Source organism: Eulemur rufifrons, chromosome 7, assembly GCF_041146395.1.
Source record: "Eulemur rufifrons isolate Redbay chromosome 7, OSU_ERuf_1, whole genome shotgun sequence".
Lineage (NCBI taxonomy): Eukaryota > Metazoa > Chordata > Mammalia > Primates > Lemuridae > Eulemur > Eulemur rufifrons.
In genome coordinates this window covers 203,188,627-203,211,497 of record NC_090989.1, presented here as the reverse complement: position 1 = coordinate 203,211,497, position 22,871 = coordinate 203,188,627, and the positions used below count along the sequence as shown (strand labels likewise).

General features: G+C 37.0%; 1 protein-coding gene across 1 annotated transcript in view; it reads right to left on the bottom strand.

The window, feature by feature from the left end:
• LOC138387136 (contactin-associated protein-like 3) overlaps nt 1–22,871 on the bottom strand; it is a 211,636-nt gene that overhangs the window by 61,286 nt on the left and 127,479 nt on the right. Inside the window, 4 exon segments of the mRNA XM_069474040.1 lie at nt 567–673; nt 4,025–4,196; nt 14,703–14,846; nt 19,739–20,000. Of these exon segments, the coding sequence (XP_069330141.1) occupies nt 567–673; nt 4,025–4,196; nt 14,703–14,846; nt 19,739–20,000 (685 nt within the window).

Here is a 22,871-nt window from a genome sequence, read left to right as displayed (position 1 = left end):
TTTGCAATCATCATCAAAGAAAATCACAGTTGTAAGAGACTTTAAAGATCATCTAGTTTCTAGCTGATTTGTAATTGCCTCTTCTAAAACCTTACCATGTAGCATTCCCATTTGGTGATTTTTAAAAAAATCTATAATATTATTACATTTAACATTGAGAGCCTCGCAACTGGTTGTTTTTTCATCTTTCTTTGACTGAAAAGATTCTCAGAATTAAAAGTATGTACCAACTCAAGCAATGGAACAGGGTGTTATATCATGCATTCTTGATTTAATTTAATGTTTACCCTTGACTGTATCTCATTTTCCTATGCTTATTTTCTCATTGCTTGCCAGCTTCTTTCTTCTACCCTATTTAGTACTACATGTGTCTGTGCACTACCTCCACACTCTTGTATTAAATGAGTTGGAGGGTTAAAAATAAATGAGAAATTAATTAAGTGCTAAAATATCTCATCTGATGTGTTCGCATGATTTCAAATATGCAGATACACATCAACAACTAATGGAAATGAAATGACAAAGAAATCATAATGGAAACAAGAACAATGAGGCTTGAGGCTTACAGGAATGGCAGGTCTCGCCTGTGTAGCCTGTGCCCAGACAGTCACAGGAGAAGGTGTCCCACGACTGGGAACATTCACCCCCATGCTCACAGTAGCTGGGCAAGCACCTAAAAGAAAACAGATACAACTACTATTTCCCTTTTTCAATCATCATAAGTGTTTATTTACTAAAAATAGATTAATGTGACAAAACAGCATATATCTGAAAATTCCATATGACATGCAATTACTGGGTCTGCCATCATTGATGGCAGACCCAGTAATTGTTCTCTGATCATACTGATAAATTTTAGATAAATATATCCATGAGCATGCAGCTGATTATTATGTATGTGTGACAGCTGAATTTTCAACATCATATTTTTCTTTTCGCCCCAAGTGACACAATGATACTTCACATGTGGCTAGCAAAGTGAATTACATACATAAAATTATAAAATTTGTCATGCTCCATTACTACATTGTGGGCATTTTTAAAAGAAAGTAAGGGAGGCAGGGAGGGAGAGACAGGGGAGGAGAATGGAACGGGAGCATCTCAGTCACATAGTGACATAGATTTAGGAATTTGAAGAACATTGAATTTAGGTCATGTTGCTGTCACCTTTTATATTTAAAAGAAGCAATCAGTTATTGGAAGACGTAATACTGTTAAGATGTCAATACTACCCGAAGCAATCTACATACAGATTCAATGCAATGTCTATCAAAATCCCAATGGCTTTTTAAAATTTTTTTGCAGAAATAGAAAAATCCATCCTAAAATTTATAGGGAATTTCAAAGGACCCAGAATAGCTAAAATAATCCTGAAAAAGGGCAAAGTTCGAGGTCACACACTTCCAGAGTTCCCTGGACTCTGCTACCCCCACTGTGAAGTTGGGCGGCTGTCCCAGCCCGCCTGGCTCTGGGATTCCTGGGAGGCAGGGAGGAGGGTGTGCTATGAGCGGGGTTGGCTTCGGCCCCTGCCTGCCTCCTCCACTGCTGAAAATGGGGCGAAAGACGTAAGAGGGAGTGAAGGTCTAAAGGCCACTGACCTTCCGTGCTGCAGCCCGGCCCCTGGAAGGGAGGCTGTGAGGGAAGCGGCAAAGGCCGAGGGGGGGACAGGGTGGGGGCGGGGCGGCGAGCCGGGCCCTGCCCCCCCCCTCCCCCCCGGCCCAGAGCTGCGATGGGAGAGGCTGGGAGGTTGTGATAGGCCGGGCTGGGAGCTGGGGTGTGGAGGTGACAGGAAGCCCCAAGGGCCTGTGTTTGGTCCCTTCAGGGATCCCCTGAGGGGCACCGAAGGGCTGGGCAGAAGAGACCACAGCCCCCCTGGCCTGCGGATGCCCCCAACACCCCACCATCCTGGCTCCCCTGCAATGCCCGCCCCAAGCATGGGGTTAAGACTTTGACAAATTACATGAGGTTAATGAGAGTTTAGTCTGCTTTCGGAGAAGAATCATTAGGGACAATCAAAATCCCAACTTCTCAAATGTTTCAAGGGCCCCAAGGCATGACAAAGCCTGCGTGGCCTGACCTAAAGGAGACCCTGAGCAGGGAGGAGGGGTCGGAGTGACTGGTGAGGGTGGCTGACAGGCTGGGGTGGGGGACACCCATTTCAGTGTCACTTTTTTTTTTTTTTTTTTTTTAGCAGCTGTTCCTTTTCTTCCTCCTCCTTCTTAACCTAATGGGACATCTTAGGAGCATACCTGACTTGAAGATTCCACAAATTTTTTAAAAAGATTAAAAGCCATTGCTGTTTCATATCAACAGGGTTAGTGTAATTTTACTTAAAAATATTTTGGAATCAGACCTCTTACATGGTCAAGAGAATATCAACAAGTATATGCTAATTTTTTTCAACTAAATGCAGTATGGTTTAGGAGACATTTACATGTAGTAGAGTAGAGGACGCAGCCGGCACAGAGGGGACCAGCGCAGGGGGAGGGCAGGGGGAGGGCAGGTGCGGAGGGCGACCAGACTGAGGTCCCCCTGCTCAAAGGGATCCAGGCGGCAACGCAGCAGAAGCCCCATGGGAAACTCTGTCACGTGGCATATAGGGCAAAGGTAAGACCAGGCTTTTTCACCTAAAGATCATAGCAGTCTGATTTAACAGGTGATTTTGGAAGTTGAAACCTGTCCAGACATAAAACAGTCATAGTTGTGGCTCTGTCATCCACAGTGCCAATTACCTATTTTTTGCTTAGCCTAAAATTTTGATTAAAAGATAACTTCATACTTCCATATTTGTCCCTAAGTAGGATTTTTAGGTTTGGTATTTGAATGACATATATTTCTATTTTGTGAATTAAAATAGTTTTTTGTTTTGTTTTTTTTTAACAACAATGAAAAGCTAATAGATGTTTACAGGCCTATTTTCAGGATACTTAAAAGTGAATTTTCAGCATTTTTAGGATTTCCAACCTGAATATAAGGAAAGTAGCAAAGGCCTGAGCCAAGAATTCTATTCCCAAGGCCAACAGTGAGAGTTATTGCACAAATTCTTACTTTATACACCCCTTATCTTTGAATTAATTTTTTCCTACAAATCAACAGACTGTTCACAGGGGAAAATTAAATGGTGTTGAATCAATAAAGTTCATGTGAATGAATTTTTTCACTTAATAGAAATTATGTTCTTTTAATACATCACTAAGTATGGTTTGTAAATTACAACCTGTTTAGCTGGAGATGATAATTTGACAGTTTAGAATTGACTAACACAAAGAAGAAGAAAAGTTTTGAAAGGTCTACCATATGTAGAAATATCTTTTTAATTTTTTAATCTGTAGCACTTGTCTATTTGTTGAAAGTAGATACCAAAGGGATGGCACTAAGGCATATCATAAGAGAAATGTTGCTTGTCCAGGTGTGAATCTGTATTTCCTTTCATCCAAAATCATTATAAATATTAATATATGGCAAATCTGGCAGTGTAGCTGTGGCTATAATACTTAATTTTTATAAATTAAAGGTCTTGTCTTCTCCATATTTCATTGAGTCTATATCATTAAGAGATGGATATGTTCATCCATCTCTTGCGGTTCAAACTTTCCTAGAAGGACACATCACTTTTTATTTTCTCTGCAGAAGGGGTAGTATTGGGTGGCTGATGAAGAGCAGCAACCTGTCAAGTTCCGGTGCCCAGGAAAGTTATCATCCGCCTGACGGGGGTAGGGTTGCAAAAGCTGGTTGATAACCATGAACTGAGTAACCTGCGATCATACAGAGTTAAAATTCATAAGGTATATATCTTCTAATAAAATACTATCATTTGAGAAATGCTATTTATTCAATTAAAGATTGCAGTTTTCTAATCCTCATTGTAAATATGACTATTTCATTCCCTCTGGAAAGATAATGGAAAAAAAGAGAGAGTGAAATGCTTTATTTTCCAGCTGTCTACCATTAAAAAAAAAAAAAAAAAAAAAAAAAAAACAACTTTGAAAACAGGTATGCTAAGATGACCTAAGATCGCCCTTACCTGTCTGTGATGCCGCACGAGTCTATCTGGAGATCACTGAAACGCCCCAGCGCCCCCTGCTGTACTGAGATGGGATCCACCGCTGTGTCCCCAATGGAGATGAGCCTCAGGCAGCCCTGAAACCCCTGCAGAGGACCTTTATATCCAGAGCCAGAGCTGTTGTCGGGACACCCTGAATATGGAGACACAAACACAAGACAAAAGCAGCAACTATGACCACACTATTCCAAAGTACTTATCACACGAAGACCGCTGCTTCCCCTTGTTTACAGACACCTGAGGAACGGACTTGGACACGCTGTGACAGGCAGGGCTGCACCAGACACTAGAGAGGTGGGGAGGAACACAAGTTAGGGTAGATCAAAGTAAGATAATACCTGGAATTCAGAATAAAAAATATGGGAGAAAATTAAGATTTAAAATTCCTATAATAAGAATTACTGTACATCCAAGTGAAGAGTTTTTCTTTTTTATTATTTTTCATTATGATTTTGATAGTTTTAAGGATACAAGTGGTTTTTGGTTACATGGATGAATTGTATAGTGGTGATGCCTGGGTGTTTAGTGTACCCATCCCCCGAGTAGTGTACGTTGCACCAATAGGTAGTTTTTCTCCCCTCGCTCCTCTCTCAGCCTCCCCACTTCTGAGTCTCCAGTGTCCCTTGTACCACTCTGCCCCACGTGCCCACACCTTAGCTCCCACCTATAAGTGAGAACATGAGGTGTTCGGTTTTCTATTCCTGTGTTCTTTCAGTTAGGATGATGGCCTCCAATTCCATCCAAGTTGCTGCAAAAAAACATGATTTCATCCCTTTTTTGACTGAATAGTATTCCATTGTGCATATATACCACTTTTCTATATCCAGTCATGCTGATGGACACTTAGGTTGATTCCATATCTTTGCTATTGTGAATAGTGCTGCCATAACCATACTACTGCAGGTATCTTTTATATATATTGATTTATTTCACTTTGGGTAGGTATCTAGTAGTGAGATTGCTGGATAGAATGGTAGATCTACTTTCAGTTTTTTGAGAATTCTACATACTGTTTTCCATAGAGGTTGTCTTAATTTACATTCCTTCCAACGGGAGACAGCTTTGAGCGTTTTCTCCTGTGTCCTTTCTAGTCGATTCACAGTAAAGCTTTTCTTTTCTCAAAACCTGGTGCCATGGTATTGGTTCTATGTGCGTCGGGCAGTGAGCCCATTGATTGCTCGGTAACAGTAACAGGACCCACCACACTGTTATGGTACGTAATGATAAAAAATGAGCAGTTTAGAATGTTCTAGAAATAGAAAGAAATAAAATAGACATTTGATTATTTCATCTCATCACAACCATTAACTAATTTCACCTAAATTATGTTGAGGATAAGAAAACAATAGCCCAAAATGAAGGCCTCAGAAGCAAAAGTTTTCCTTTGACTTTCGCCTGCCCTCCTGTCTCCCAATTCCATTCTCCCCTGACGCTAACCATAGACACTAGAATTCCTCTTCCCTAAGGCAGGTAGAAACCAGAACTCCTTTTCCCCTAAGCCAGCCATAAAACCTAAAAACATTACTCTAACTTTCTCTCTTCCTTTCCATGTAAAAACTGGGCAGAAGAAATTATCTGACCTACCTTCTTTGACCCTGCAGAGAGGCTCTGCCCAACACCCAGAAGGAAGGAAGCATGCTCAGAGAGGCCAAGAAGAATCTAGACGGACAGGCCTTGCTGGGTTTCCTTAGTCCATTAGCATGAGATCACACCCTTTTTGTCCAGTCATATTTCTACATGGCTGTCCATACTTTGTTGAACCTAATACATAAAAATGGACAAATTCGCCTGTATCTTTGGGTCTTCATTCTGCAGGCTTCCTTGTATACATGAATTAAATTTATATGCCTTTTTGCCAATTAATCTGTATTTAACCAGTTGATTTTTCAGCAAACCTTCAGAGGGCCAAGGCATTGGGCCCTATAATAACAAATGGCAATGCTTACAGCCTTGTTTGCCTTTATGGGCTTTTCAGAAGGGCAATACTTTTATATGAAGTATAGGTGAGGGCATGACTTTGACCTAAATTAAGCAATATTACCTCCACATCAGTGCAAGCCTATATTAATAAAAAAGTGGAGACTTGAACTTGCTACCACCCTCTATGAGCTACAGTATATAACCTAATAATGGAACTTGGATTCAAAGTTTGCAAAATGAATAAGGAAAAGAAAAAGAGCACAATAATTGTAAAGTGCCTTTTTATTTAAAGACAGCTGTTTGGAGAGTCATATTAATACAAAATAAAATTACAAGTCATTTGTCTACATCGGATGTCTACAAGTTTTCTGTAAAATGTCAGGTAGTAAATATTTTAGGTTTTGTGGGTCTCAAATGGTCTCTGTTGCATATTCTTCTTTTTTTATTTTTTACAATCCTTTAAAAATATGATACAATTTTTTGCTTGGGCCTATATAATAACAAGCCATGAGCTATGGTTTGTCTAGCACTTATCTAAGTAAATACTTAATTTTAGTATACACACGTGAAAGAGGTACCTCATTTCATAATGGTTTAATGCCAAAAACATCATAAGTTGAATTAGTAATTAACTTAATTGTATATTATGAAATGTTTGTTTTTGAAAATTTTATTCTTTGCCTTATTTTTAAAAAGAAGCTTGCTTATGTTGATTCCACATTCTTTCTTTCAAGCTTGTGGATATAATTTCTTACTTTATTTTTACAATCATTTAAATATTAGGTATTAAAGGATGATTATAATACATCAATATTTACCACTTGGGGCTTGATTTCCCTATACTGTTCTGGGTTTTTTAATTAAATGAAAAAAGAAGTATAGAATTTACCCATTACACTTACATGTTTTTCATTGATCTCTCTTTGACCTTATGTTGTTAAACACTAGTACAATTTCAAAAGTATAGGCAATGAAGATTCCTCTTAATGGAATCAATGAAATACCCTTTAATGCCTATACTCTGATTTCCTCGCTAAAAATTCCCATAAAAATTAAATGTTGTGTTTAGATTTCTATTTTAATAGCTGAAGTTTTATCTATTTAATATTTTAATACTTTCTGTTTTATATTTCTAAAATAAAAGCCTCCAACATATTTAAGACTTTTTTTTTTAGCTTATTGAAACCTTATACATAACCTTACAGAGACTTGGAAGTTGAAAATTTAATGCCATATTTTTTAAAAGCTTGAATGCTGAAAAGTTTTATATTGTTATGTTTAAGAAAGAAAAATAAGTTTAAATGGTACAGGACCCTCTGAAGGATGGGATAGGAAATATACTTTGTGTAATTCCACTTCATTGCATGCCCTAAACATTAAGGTGATTAAGCCCATTAGGATAAGAACTAGGAAGATATTAATTCAATAAATATTTTTGAGCAATGAATTCTAGCAACATCTACAGTTCTGCTAATATTCCTTTTACCATATGGTATTTCCTGAATACCATAGGTTATTCCTAAATAAAATGAATTTAGTAACTCTCTGTTAGGAAAAAAACTAAAATAAATCCAGGTGCCCAAGAAAAAGTTATGAAACTTTTAGGCCAAGTTCTAATCATAAAGTACTTCATGTTTTTAGCTATGAAATTGAACAAATAAAGATATTACGAACCAAGAAAATTTCGACCCAGGTTTGTTTCATTTGTGTAAGCAACTGAGGATGACAAGAAAACTGTCACTTCGTGTCATTGCAACAAGAAGGGAACTATGAGGGTCAGCTTCACTACAGAGTTCAGCACTGCATTATTACAAGTTCCCCGTCTGGCAGGGTTTCCCACAAGGAGGACTTGGGCATTGTCCAGATAGCAGTTAATTTTGTATTCCCAACATCAATACCATCATGCTGCTGTGGTATTGAACAGCAGAAAGAGTCCATAAAGTAAACGTAAAATAATTCGACATTCAGTCATCCTCAATCTCAGACAGGAATGCAAACAATGCAAGATATATGCACAACCTTCTAAGTGAAGAGTGCTGATTGAAGAACACTTCAAAAAGATGATGTCTCAGACTAGGAAAAGAAAAAACAAATTGAACAGATGAAAGTCCAGAAGAGAAGTCTGCATCTGTGAATTAAACTTTCTACTATAATAAATTTAGTGAGATCTGGAAATCCATGCCCACCAATGATTTGTTCTAAGCCTTTCTCTCAAGTTTTCTTTGGTACAGATAACATATTCCATTTATTTGGCATTAGGAAATTGATGGAGTATTTTCTTCGTTTGTTTTTTTAACTTGGTCTATTATTTATTTATTTAAAAACCAATCCACATTCTTCTCTGAAAAAGATTGCTCTTACACTGATTTAAAATATACAGATGAGTAGGTTAGTTTGTAGGAATGAAATTAGTGTCTGCAGCTGTACATATTTAGGCTATTCTAAATTTGTAAGCTGGTTAGGGAGAAAATACTGTACTTTATTCATCAAACCTCTTTTCTCTGGGCGAATATAAAATGACAGTGGGAAAAGAAGAAACATACCAATAAAACAAACTTGTCAGTAAAACTCTATTACAGGATTAATGCTAAACTTTTTGTTTCACTTATTAGATTTTTAGTGATGCTATGTTTCATAGGAAACCATATTAACAAAAATATCCCAAGAAGTAAATTTGCCAAGAAAATAGAAAAGAGACTTATTATATCTCTTTCAATGCACCACACAGCATTCAAGAAGAATTTGGATCATGTGATCTTTAACATACTAAAATTAGTAATGAATATTAGCTGAACCAAAGGCAGTTTCTATGTGAAGAAATGATCTATTTCAGGTTCATGTGTATCAGTTCAACTTAACAACCAGTTTATGCTGCTAAAAATGGTGGTTAGATCTGGTGTTTCCCAAAGTTTACTGTACAAATGGGTGAATTCAGTTAAATAGGCACACATAAGAAAAATGCAAGAAAATTCACTGGAAAACTAGACATTTTTGAGAATATTTATAAGAGTAAATTTTATAACAGTAAAAATAAAAGTAAAAAATAAAATTGTCTATGAATAGCAAAATGGGACAATAAAACTGATAAAATATGGTATATTCATGTAATAGAATATACATTTTTTTGAGAAAAAAATTAGTAATATTATTCTAAATATACATATATGACCTATTTCACAGTAAAAATGAATAAAATTATGATATGAATAAAAATAACCATTCGTAACATTAGCATGTATATAATTTATGGAAATGTGCTCTTGAATAACTGAGCATTATTAAATCTCACATGTAGAATGTTAAACCATAAATGATGATATGATATTCATAATTTGGCAAATAATTTCCCATAGTCCATTTTATTTGGTATTATTTAAAAAATTGAATGATATTTTCCTTCTTACCCCTCTTGGAGTTTCGTAAATCTTTTAGTTTTGAAATGATAGGTCTTGGATATATTGCCTTATTTGTTTTTAAAATAATTTGTTCCTTAGGATTGTTATAAAATACATCAAGTGTAGCAAATGTCTTGAAACCACTTTGGGAAGACATGCACACCTCAGAATATGAAGAAAGAAAACAATCAGAACTTTGAAGATTGACATTTTCTGCCTTCACAGTTACTCTGTGGAAGGGTTTTTCTGAGAGATGGTCAATTTTTAGACAATGGGATTCATAATTTGTGTGCTGACAGCCAATATTAGGGATAAATTTTCTATCCATATTATGCTATTTCCATTATAATTTCAAAATGATTCTACAAAGAAACTAGTTATATGAAAAACTATGCTCATGCTATCAGGAAGCAACTCAGACTTATTATTATACCTTATGTTTGACAGAGTTAAATGACATTTCTAGTGACCAAAGACCTGCCCCATGAGCATCCCAGGGAAGATTTATCACACCCTTCCGTAACCTGCCCCCTCCAAGCTCCCTCTCCTAGGCCGCAGCGTCTCCTGGCTGTCCTCAATCACTCAGCTGGCAAATACTCTGTTTGTTACTGTCCCTGAAAGCCTGATGTGCTCCCTAACCTGGTAAACTGTTTCACTGCATTATCACTTGGCAATACAAAGAAGTTGCAATAACCGATTGAGTTAGACTGTTAGTCACTTTGGGCAAAACATGGCCTTTCTTTTGGGCAGTGGGAAATCAATAAGATGATCTAGAGGAGCCAGTGCTCTCAGGAACACCCGTACGGTGCAATAAAACCAGCACATAAAACAGAAGAAAAAGTAACAACAATTATTTAGCTTTGTGACAATTCTGTAGAGCAAGGTGATGAAGGGAAGCTCTGTAAATGTGATCCCAAATGCGATATTTTATTTAAGCCTATCCAGGAGATGTTCATTTCAGTCCATAATTCACAATCCTTCCCAATATGCCCATTAAAAATAAAGGGAGCCAGCATCGTGACTATAATTAATAATATGTATTATTGACTTAAATTTGGTAAGAGAGTAAATTTTAAATGTCTGTACCTCCCCAACACACAAGTGGTGACTATGTATGGTGTGACAGATGTACTGATTAATTTGACTATAATAGTACACAATTATACCTATACCAAATCATCACATTGTATATCTTGAATATATATAATTTTTGTTTGTCAATGAGATATTTAAAAATAAAAAAAAATCAAGGGATTCACGGCAGAGCAGCAGCAGAGTGGTAGGGCCTCAGTCAGGCTCAGACCCCCAGGGAAGGCTCCCGAGCTCCTTCACACAGCAGCAAGCTGGGGAGGAGGGAGCCAGCGAGCCACTCTGGCCTTGTAGGTGTGACACTCCAATCCTTCACCGCACGTGGTTATCTCCGTGTGTTCCCAATGTCTCCCCTCCGTGTGTCTGTCTCTGTGTGCACATCTCCTCTTTCTATAAGGACACCAGTCTTCCTGGATTGGGGCCACCTTAATGACCTCATTTTAACTTGATCACCTCTGCAAAGACCCCATCTCCAAAAAGGGTCACATTCTGAGGTACATATGAATGGGGGGGGGGAAGCAACTCAATCCATAACATCATCCGTGAAAAAAGTACAATTTTATCTGTGCACACGCATGTTTGGGTTGCGGTTGCTGTGTGTCTGTTTCTAACAGGTGACGGCACAGCTCATGCTTTTGGATCAAAGGGGACTTGGGAATCCACAGGGTGTGTACGTTCACATGATCGTTGCCCAGCCTCGCCATTTCTGTCACTGTGTCTCCTACTGGTTCCTGATCACGTATGTTACTTTAGCTCTAATGCCACATACAATCCGAACATACGCACACACACACTCACACACCCCTGCTCTCCAAAAACCAGAAATTGTTTATTTTGACTTTCTGTTGAGCCTCCTTGCTCTCATGCATATATTTCTCAGCATATTCTCTGGTGTGTTTGAGAAAAGCTTTTCCCTCTGGACATGGTCCAAGTGTTTTAAACTGAATGGAATGTATATAAATGAAGATTCAGATGGAGGTAGGAATGTGTATCCATTTTTCATTGTTGCTATAACAAATTACTACAAACATCCATTTATTATCTCTCACTTTATGACCCTGTGTGGGCTGGACTGATTACTTAGAGTCTTACAAAGACAAAATCAGGGCGTTGGCCAGTCTGGGCTCTGAAATGGAGGCTCTGGGGCAGAATGCGCTTCCAAGCACATTCGGGGTGGGCAGAATTCAGGTCCTTGTGGCTGCAGGAGGTTCCAGTTTCTTACTGGCGGTCAGCTGGGGCCTGTCAGCTCCTTCTCACCATGTCCAGCCCACTTTCCACACCAGCAACAGTACACAGAGACATCCTCCTGCTTCTCTCTCTCTGACTTCCCCTCTGCCACGCCTCAAGCCAGAGCCAAATCTCTGAAATGCTCACGTGATTACACTGGACACATCTGGATAATTCTGGATAACCTCCCTATTTTAAGGTCTGTAACTTTAATTACATCCGCAAAATCCGTTATGCCATGTAACGTATTCACAGTTTCCAGGGATTAGAGCATCTTTGGGTGTCATTCTGCCTACTACAAAACATTACCCATTCCTTCATGAAATGCTTTTTGCTTTCATACATTTGTCTTTAGAGAAGGAAGTATGAAGTATTTTCTGAAGGAAATGGGAATGTGAATGAATAAACATTCTCAAAGAGTACAATGTTTCACATTTTCTATTGTTTGTCTCTTTGACCTAGTCCATCCGGGCTAGTCATTGTGAAAATAAAACAGTGTGGCTCAAACTCCATCATCTGTTTCTGTAGTAAGGATTTCAGTTATCAACCTAGTAATGAACATCCCTGTTCTGTTTGCTGTTCTTTTGTGCTTGGTTTGGCAAAATTTTATTAGAGATAATTATCTGTGTCAACTGAGAGCGGACACAAGGGGTATCTTGGTCCTTCTACTTGGAAACTCTTAATTCAACATCATCCGCATGTGGCATTTCTCAGATCACTAACAACCTTGGCATATTATTATTATTCCCAAAGCTAACTGTGCTCTTTTGAAAAGCTTGGCATGCATAACTGCATTTTTTTGAGGACTCCTTATATTATCATCCATTCAAGGTAAATTAAGACATTTACTTATTGCAATCTTAAAAATCTTAAGCTCTCCAAGTGTACTTTGTATCTGCCTAGAGGAAAAAAAGCATCTGACTAGAGATATAAATGTACATATTAGTAAAAGATAAATTGAGGCAAAATAAAATTTAAAGAGTTTATTTCATCTAACAATGATGCAAGAATTGAGCAGTTTCAAATGGGAAGTTGTTTGGGGGCTCCTTCAAGGGATTGGCAGGGAAAGCCTTCTGTAGGGTAAACACGGAAGTAAAGCAAAAAAAATTATATATATATATATTTGATTGGTTACAGTTATACAGTTGCCTTATTTGGTCTATCCTTCTGGAAAGCCCCTAGTTATATAAGTTAGTGGCTTCTGATTGATTAGCCTAAAGTTTGATTTTTCTTGAATATAGACATTTATAAGAAATAACCCCAGTTAAATTTTGCTCATGTTTGTAAATCAAGCAAAGGTTAAGGTCATTTAGGAGGCCTAACTGGCTTTCTCTGCTCAGGGATTCTTCAGGCCATTTTAATTTACTTTAACAATATAAATGTACACTATGTGGCAAAGGACAGCTCAGTGAAGTCTTTGAAGATGTGTGGTTGTATACTTGGAAATGTACATATTCCATGTGAGACACAGCAAATATTGATGAGGCAGATGCAATATATAGAACTGCATTTCTATTAGATCTATATTTCTGTTTACATAGAATTTTTAATCACTATAGGAAAGGAGGGATATATTTAGCTTTCCAGTAAGAATTACACACGATTGAATTACTGGGGTGACACTTGAGTGTTTAGGTATTTACGAAGTGAATAGTGAAAAGTGACTGTCTGCATCTATATTCATCATGGCATTTCCTACTTAATTGAAACTTTCTTACTCAAGAATGAGTTTTCTTATCATATATGTGGTGATATGGAATAACAGAATGCTTTAAAGTACAAATGTCTATGACCTGATGTGACATGTTTCCTCATATGACTATTTCTCCTAACTGTGATTTCCAGGTGTAAGCCTAATCTTTGGACTAGCATAATGTCTCACAGAAGCATTGTAGGATTGACGGCAGGGATTTATTATTGGTTTTGGTGCTTCCGTTAATAAAAAAGCCAAATTTCCTTTCCAATCAAAAAATTCACTTGTTTCCATTTTTTTTAGCTATATTGGTTATCTTAGTTTGGGCGGCTTCAACAAAATATCATGGACTGAATGGCTTAAAGAGCAAACATCTACTTCCCACAGTTCTGGAGGCTGGCAGGTCCAAGATCAAGGCACCAGTAGATGTGGTGTCTGGTAAGGCCCAGCTTTCTGGCCGTGTTCTTCTTGTTGTGACCTCACATGGCAGGAGTGGCAAGGGAGTTCTGTTGGGCCTCTTTGATGAGGGCACTACTTCCATTCGTGAGAGCTCCACACTTAGGACTTAATTACTCTCCAAACCCTCCTGATACTGTCACCTCAGGGGGTTAGGATTTTCACATGAACTTGGGGGAAACACAAACATTCAGTACTTTGCACCAATGTGACACCAATTACACTATGGATTCATTTCATATGCTTGTCTTCTATTAATTAATATTTGTTTATTATTGTCAATGTTTAGAAAATTCTTCATAGTCAGTTTTTTACATTCTATTACTCCCTTCCCATTTTAAAAAATATCTATTTATCTATGTATCTGTAAACTAAGCTGTGTAATAATGATTCAATAGTATGGACTGAGGTATATAACTTAAATATACATCATAAGTAATATTTTATGTAAGCCAATGACTTTGGACAGTATGATTTGTTTTGTTTTTATAAGCTGTTAGAAGTATAAATTTATTTATCTGTTGTAGAGATTTGATTACAATATTTGATGTTTGAAAGGTTTTACTTGTTTCTTATTTACTATGTGTAGCTAAAATAAATTTTCATTTAATGTTAAGTGAAAATATAAGGTATTTAAAAAGCAAATAAACTTTCTGCAGATAACTTATTTTTTTCTTAGAACAATTCATTGAACATTGTATGTTCTTTACAAACTCAAAAGTATTCATTTCGTAGGAAGAGATAAATCATTTCTTAGCATTAACTTGGTTGAAATATGACTAGAGATGCAGGATGCAAAGCAATAGAGACAACAATGGTTCCACTGTCAGTGTATTATAGGTCAGTTGCCGTCACTTACCTCCGAAATAATAGGTGTCACCTGATTCAATCAGCACAGCCATCAGGGGCTGAACAGCTGTGTCATCATCCACTGTCACACTCACATGGCCCCACTTGGCAGATAAGGACACAGAATGCCACTGCCCATCGTTTAAGCCAGCACCTAGAGGCAATAGAATCAAAGACAACTCTAAATTACCAGCTTTGTAAACACTTGAAAACAATTCAATTCAGATCACTCAATGCATCACAAAAGACCAGTATTTACATGCTGATATGACACTAAGAAAAAAATTAACCTCCTTTCTTTAATGAAAGGATGTCATTTACTATGACAGTAACACATGAAGGAAGATATTACTCTTTCTAAAGAGTCACTGTAACAAAAAATTCTGATAATGTGCTTAAAGTAGTACCTCAAATTTAATTACCAAATACATATCTTTACCAATGCGATAAAAAGTCTTTACCAATGCGATAAGAAAACACAATTTAATCCAATCTTCAAATGCAAAATTTACTGCTTCACTGAAAATAACAAAAATACTTTAAAAGAATCAAGGAAATGAGTTGTTAAGATTGTGTCAAGAATAATTGTGAAAGGCTTTTTTTTTAAATTGACATATGATAATTGAACGTATTTGTGGGGTACAACACGATTTGAAATGTGGGAAAAATTACTGAGTGTCCTGTCCAGTGCACCCATTCAGGTAAACTCTGCTTTCCCTGTCTGAGCTATTCTACAACTCTGTAAACTGCAAAGAACCGACAGTAATGCAAAATGATTTTTGTCAATAGAATTGCAAATGACTTGTGCCTGCTAGGATACAATTGGAGCCATTTCATATCTGTCTGTAAATTCATCTCAGCATTCCTTATCTGCCTGTGTGCGTGGTATTAATACTTTGAATTCTCCTTTGAGCTGACTGTAACATCTTATTGGTTTTAATTAATGAGTTAAAATCTTTGACATATGTTCATGTGTTCTCTGATTGAACATATTATGATTGTATGTATAATTATACCTTCTTATAAAAATTGTTATTTAGTATTGAGTAAGAAAATGCTCAGGAAAGAATTGAAGGTATACTTTATATATAAGTACACCATTGTTCATATATTTACATTCATAGCCACAGTATTTATTCTGTGATTCTTAGTATTAACTATGAAGTTAATCTTGTGAAATAATTTGATAACATAATGAATTGTCTTTGATGGTAAATTTAAATGTTAACGTATTTAAAATCACTGGATTTATTCTGTGTTTTCTTTCACCCAGTAATATATCAAAGATAAATGCCAATAAATGGATTAAAAATGAGATTAGCTTCACAAGGCCTATTAAATTAACATTGCACTGATGTTTAAAATTAGGCCATGATCAAAACTACATTAGGAGTCATATATATCATAATAAACACTAGATTAATAGAAGTTTTTTTTATAAAGTTAACATTTTAGTTAATGGTTTTACAAAGCTCGTTAATTATTAAAATAACTGTGCTTGATTTATTTCCTTTCCAAACATACATTTATCTGAAGTTAATCTATTATTAGCATTTCAAATGTAGTACTTCTTAAAAATTAAAAATTAATATTAACATGGCAGCTTTTCCTTTTAACCTTCAGTGATGTAGGAAACAGAAACAGAAGTAATAGTTAGGTGTAAGGAAAAAAATTGTACTTTAAAATCAACCGTGATTACTGGATGTCTTCAGTGTAAAACTAGGCATTGCGTAAACACGATCTCTAGGATTATTTGATTCTACAGGTCTCTGTGCCTTTCACCTTCTTTTAGTTCTGTTACCCCTCTGTAGATTGTAGAAAACTGCAAGCAAGCAAAGGATTATCGTCTATAGACATGCAAATAAATTTTGTCTGTAAAAATACAATTGAGCCTTCTCCCTGTTCCCCATCACATCACATGGAAGGAGCCAGTTTTACATTATATGCAAATTCATTGTAGCTTCCTGCTTATATATCTTTGACTCTTTGAATTCTCCGTGGAACCTGCTGTAGCATCTTACTGCTTCCCTCATTAACTAATCAGTTAAGTAAAATCTTTGACATGTTCTTTTCATAAGTGTATTAAGTCCTAATGGTGCCCTCTTTAGGAAAATCTTTTGACAAATAACAGCAGATTTTTGTATACATTTTTGTTTCATGTTTATCGTCCAAATATTTTTTCTTTTTGTTTTTTGACAGCTTGTATTTGGCCTTTGGTCATAGTTTATTTCCAAGAAAATCAGATACAGTGCCATCTATAAATATTTTAATGAGAAATGATTAAATTAATTAATTGCCTACAACACAGATATTCTTTTAAGTATGTTTAAAAATGAAGATGATCTCTTGTCAAAAACTACATTTTAAATGCAGAGGCAAAGTATCACTCTCATAAAGCCCTGAGCTAAAGCAAAATCCTGATGTGATTTAAGGACTTAGATATTTAATTCTGGTGATTGTGAAACCCAGACCTGAAGAAAATGCTTGCTCAGCATTTCATTGCATCTAGAATATATGCTACTTATTAACAGTAAAGCTGAACCAACTACTGTAGGAAAAAAATGCGGGTAGTTTTTGAATTGGGCAAAAGAGATTACTGGATATCTTTTTGATGGAAGGATTAGCTCATCTTATAGGGTTGTAAACCTTCATCTTTGACTAGATTACTTTACAGTTGTGTGGTGATAGAAGTTAACTTGCACAAAATTGATAGTAATGCAAATAATACTTGTCCATAGAGATGCAAACTCTGTATAGGAAAGGGATTTATTTACCTTTCCCTGTGGATATTGACAACGTTTGTATCTATTTGTAATTTCATTTCAGCATTCCTTTTCTGACTATAAATGTGTGGTATTTGGGGTTCTTTAAATTGGCTTTACTGATGTAAGGGCAAACATGAATCTAAAAAAAAAAAAAAAAAAAAGCTAACTGATCAAACAAAATCTTCCTTGGCGCCAAAAGGGATAGAGACTTTTACTTACTCTCCTTTTCTTAGAGCATTTCCTTTAGAAAATGTGTAACTGTAAATTTTTTTCTGCCTCTTTGAGGTGTACATAAATCTTTTTAAAAAACTTATTTAGTTTTAAAATAACTTTTAAAAATCTTTTTAAAAACTTATTTAGCCTTTTTCTAGTTTTATAACCCAAGAATGTTTTTCTTGAGAGCCTTGAAAACATTTCTTTGAAATGTAAGTATCAAGAAAGATACTGCCCCTAGCTCCCTGACTTTGTGCAGTTTAATTTAGGTGCATGGCTCCAAGTTGTATTTGCAAATCCAACTACCTGCTTGTCAAAGAGATATAAGGAGTTTTAGTTTCCCTTCGGATTACGGCAATGAGCTAATACAGATGTCCTCAATTAACAGGTGAATTTGGGATGGACTATGTGTAGCAAATGGTGCTACCATATCCTCTTACTTGAGGACAATTTATCGTTTATCTTGAAAACATGTATGTAATGGGTTGTATCAGCCTGGCTAGATAAAAGGATGAGATTTCTTTCCCTTTTGCAATCACATTAGTGACTGCCTCAAATGTGCATCACACTCTGGTTTAATACTTATTCAGTAATAAAACTATTTAATTCTTTTCTACCTTGTGAAAGAGATTAACTAGGTTGGTAGGCAATTTTACCTTTAATTATTTCCCCAGTACTGGTTCCTCATTAATTAATGAGTAAAATAAAATCTTTGACGTATTCATTTGTATATGTGTGTTGGTCATGATTTTACACTTTCTTGGAAAAAAAAAAAAGCCCTATTTGTGAGGAAATAGTAAATAGGTTTGTATTTTGAAAAGATTTTATATATATATATATCCCTCTGAATGTCTGTTTTATCTCACACAGTTTACCTTGGATCAGAGGTGGACACCGATTCCAGCATGTGGAGCTTGCCAGAAGTACTGAGATAAGGCCTCCCCTCTGAAATCCTGCTTTCACACAGCAACACTGAACAGCAGTCTGGTCAAGTGTGCATCTAAGTAGCCAGAAGGAATCTCTCTTATAGTAGGATAATCCCCTGGTTTAAGCGAGACATCTGGCTCTTTTTCTGTGCCTTCTTTCTTAGACTCCCCTATCTTTAAAAAAAAAAAAGCCCTCATTTGGTTCTGATGCCAATTTAGACATGATGTTGATGTAGGACTCAGATCTCCTCCTAAATTTGCAAATCCAATCAGCAAAATCCAACAGCTCTGTATTATCAAACTTGCCCACAGCACACTGACAACAGAAGCAAATCAGTTACCATCTATTGTGACTGGGTCTCGCCTCATGGGATTTGAGCCTCTAACCTAGCAAGCATATCAAAGCATTTGCCCAACAGACACAGGCCCTAGATGAGGAGTGGGGACAAGGGAGGGCCTGGGTAAGGGCGGCCATTGTGCTAATAAAATCAGATTTCCTTGCTATTGTTCCCTGCAAAGACCTAAGGTTTACTATTTCACAAGTGAAAAGAGGCTGGGTTTGGGATGCTCAATGATTTGCATATCAGAAAGGTGGCAAGTGGGGGAGCTGCCATTCCTCCCCGGTGTCAGGCTGTCTCAGAAAACTAATCAGCCACCAGCAAAAGAACGAGAATTCTTGGCATTTCCTGGCATCTTTCACTACAAGGCAATAGTTATCAATCACCTACTGCATATAGAATATTTCTTCACAGAACAGAAGAGGAGAGAAGGGGAGGGAAGGGAGAAAAGTGAGTGCCTCTGGGTGCTGCCTGCTGCATGAGGTCCCGGCTGTAGTTGTTTGGGATGGAGGATGGGTGTATGTTTGTCAGGAAATGGGGCTTAAGGCTCTTATGTATTTTCCTTGCATAAGGGGAGTTAGGTCTGCAGAAGTGTCCATTTCTTACTTCTCATATGTGGTCATTTTTGTCCAAAGAAGACCTCAGTGATGGCCACATGTCCCACACATGGACACAGTCTGGAAGGACACGGCAACCCCCTCCTCCAGGTGCGGCATCGCGTATCTTGTTGCCTCATTTATTAACTTACTGCAGAATGATTCGTCTGCTGGATGTTTGTGAGGTTTATGGGAGGACCTCCATTACCTGCCGTGACGTTTCTCGATGACTGTCCCAGCTGGAAGAGACTCAGTTTGACTTTTCCGTCCTGGAGAAAGAGAACAAAACTCTCTGCACCACGTCGAAATTCTCCAGAAAGCAAACGTCCTGCTCTGTTCCATGTTCGAAATTGAAAAGTGACAAACACTTTGTCGTCCCCAGAGTTGCCAGGCAGGGCCAGAAAACTACTGGAGCTCAGAAAAGTCACAGGGACAGTCTGGGGCTGTGAACATGAGAAGGACACATTTCCCTATAAATGAAACAAAAGAGCACATTGAGAGGCCTGAGAATGGTGCTTCTATCTAATTAGAGATAGATTTTGCAAAGATTTACAAAGGCTTTTTATCTGGAATTTTATAAATTAGCCTGCCTGCTAAAGCTTAATCTATGACATGTATCTTGTCTTTCAATGTAAGTATTATTATTATAGCTGGGCAAACCTATCCCTGTAGCAGGAGAGAGAGAGAGAGAGAGAGAAATTCTCCACTTTTCTACTTCTCTGTATTAGCAAAGGAGTCTCAATATAATTTAATTCAATAGGACTTATTTTATGCCAGCTGTCTTCCAGGCCCTGTGCTAGGCTTGAACAGGACAAGTCTGCACTCTCGGACTGTCCTTCTGAGCAACATTTGGTCTTCCCTAAACAACGGTCCCCATGATCTCCTTGGTACCTGCTTTACTACTTTACTGGTTCCCTTGCTAGTCAGTGAGTTGGCTAAATCTTGGACACATGTTTATTTGGTATTTATATGGGTCACATTTTTAGCTTTTAGAAAATTATACTTTGACAGTATGCCAAGTGTTTTTCAGGTCTAACAGTTATATATAAAGTTTGCTTATAGTATTTTAGCATGAAAATATTAAATTTTTAATAGTCAATTACATCTATATTTTCTCTTATAGCTTCTGAGTTTCCAATCTTCATTAGGAAAGTTTCACAACTCCCTAGGTCCTACACATAGTCTCACAGATTTTCTTCCAAGATTTTTTTGTTGTTGTTTATTTCTCATCCTCCTAAATTTACATATTTTTAGTGTATGCTAGTGACCCATTTTTATTTTCTGCCTTATGGACATTTATTTGTTCCAGCAGAATTTATGAAATAATCCCTCCATTTTATACTGAATTGAACCATAAGCCTTGTTACTAATAACTGCATGTATCCTGGAATCTTTCTGGGATCTATGCTTTGTTCTACTGACTTGTCTATTCCTATCCAATACCATTTCGATTCTAGTACACTGGCTTTTAGTATGTTTTACTATCTGGTAAGTCAAGTCCCATCTCACTGTTTTTCTTTGTATATTTCAGTTCCAGACAAAACAGTTAGCAATTCAGATTCTAACTGGAATTTCCATTGAATTATTTCTATTTATAATCTATAAATGATCTTAGGAAAAAAATATGTTACTGAAATGAGACAGATAATCTAGGGTAGTGGTTCTCTAACCTTGCTAAACAGTTGTCACCCAGAGAGCTGTTAAAATCCACGCCCAGACCAATTAAATCCCAATCTCTGGAGGCAGATCCAGGTAGCAATATCTTTTAAGTCCCCTCTGGTGATTTCAAGATAAAGCCAAGTTTATGAAACACTGATCCAGGGGTTAAACCCACTTTCAAGACTGAATCGCATTTTTAAAAAAATCCTCCCTTTATATACTTTAGAAACTGATATAATTCAGGTTTCATTTTAAAATATCTTGGCTGGGCACAGCTCACACTTGTCATCACAGCACTTTGGGAGGCTGAGTTCGGAGGATTTCTTGAGGCCAGGAGTTTGAGACCAGCCTGGGCAACATAGTGAGGCCAGCTCTCTACAAAAAATGAAAAAGTTAGCTGGGTGTGGTGGTGCACCTGTAGTCCCAGCTTCTCAGGAGGCTGTGGCAGGAAGATAACTTGAGCCCAGGAACTCGAAGTTACAGTGAGCTATGATCACACAACACTGTACTCCAGCCTGGGCAACAGAGTGAGACCCTGTCTCTAAAAAAATAAAACAATCTTGTAATACATATTATACCTATATACATAAATCAGAATACTTACTCTTGTCTGTTTTTAAATTCTGCTGAATGTGAAAGAGTTTTTATTATAAGAGAATATTTGCTGTAATGAATTAAATACCAAAAGCTTAAGAGTAATAAGCACTAATCCATAGTATAAATTTAATCACTGGACTATTACATGTTTTTAGTTTTTTATCAGCTGCAGATCTCTTGCCATCATCATGTAGATGGGCAGCTGACCACTAGAACAACAAGGGAGCAAAGCTTCTGGCTACAGATGAGCGAGTGTTAGTTGAATGAACCAGTTCTGGCAACTGATTTTGCCAACAAAATATATTTTAAAATGTTTTCCTTTTACATATGGAAGCAACTATTTTCCTATTTTTATAAAGAGCATATAAAATTGCAATAACTCTCAGAATGGAGTTCTCATATCCAACATTATGTATCCATATGCACAATTTGGAATGAATTCTCCTTTTGCTTATTTTTATGTAAAACTTATACATTTTAACATCTTTATGCAATGTATTATAATTAGTAAATAGTTGTCTTGAGGATGATATTCAGAACTCCAGAAATATCAGCCAAATTGTGGTTTTCCTGATTGACTATAATCAGTTAATAAATAATTCTGTTGGCAAATCCATCAATATCCCAGAGTAGCATGAAGTGTGTAAGAAAACCTGTGCTTGTTTTCCTCAGATAGTCTTGGCCCCTTGTGTCCTAAGGCCCAACTCACTCCCATCCATCTCTGTGACAGCACTTGTGGTAACAACACCATCGAAGTTAGGGTGGGAATGAGGGATTCTTCTGAACACCAAGGGTTGGCAGATAAAAGGTGGCTTAATGTTCAGAATGTGTCATGTTACCGTGGATGCCCATTGGCCAAACAATGTCTGTATTTTGATCTGAATAAAGCACCTCCAACAAAGCTGACTTTAGCAACCAGGGCTCCTTTCTCTTTCCTGTGCAAGCAACACTTAATATTTCAGTTTCTCCAAGGACAGGAACTTTAGGCAGAGGGCTATTCCATTTATCTCCTTCCTCTTTTCATTTCTTTTTAATCTTGTCAAAGGAACCCGAGCACCATGGGGCCTTCGTATCACTTCTCCTTT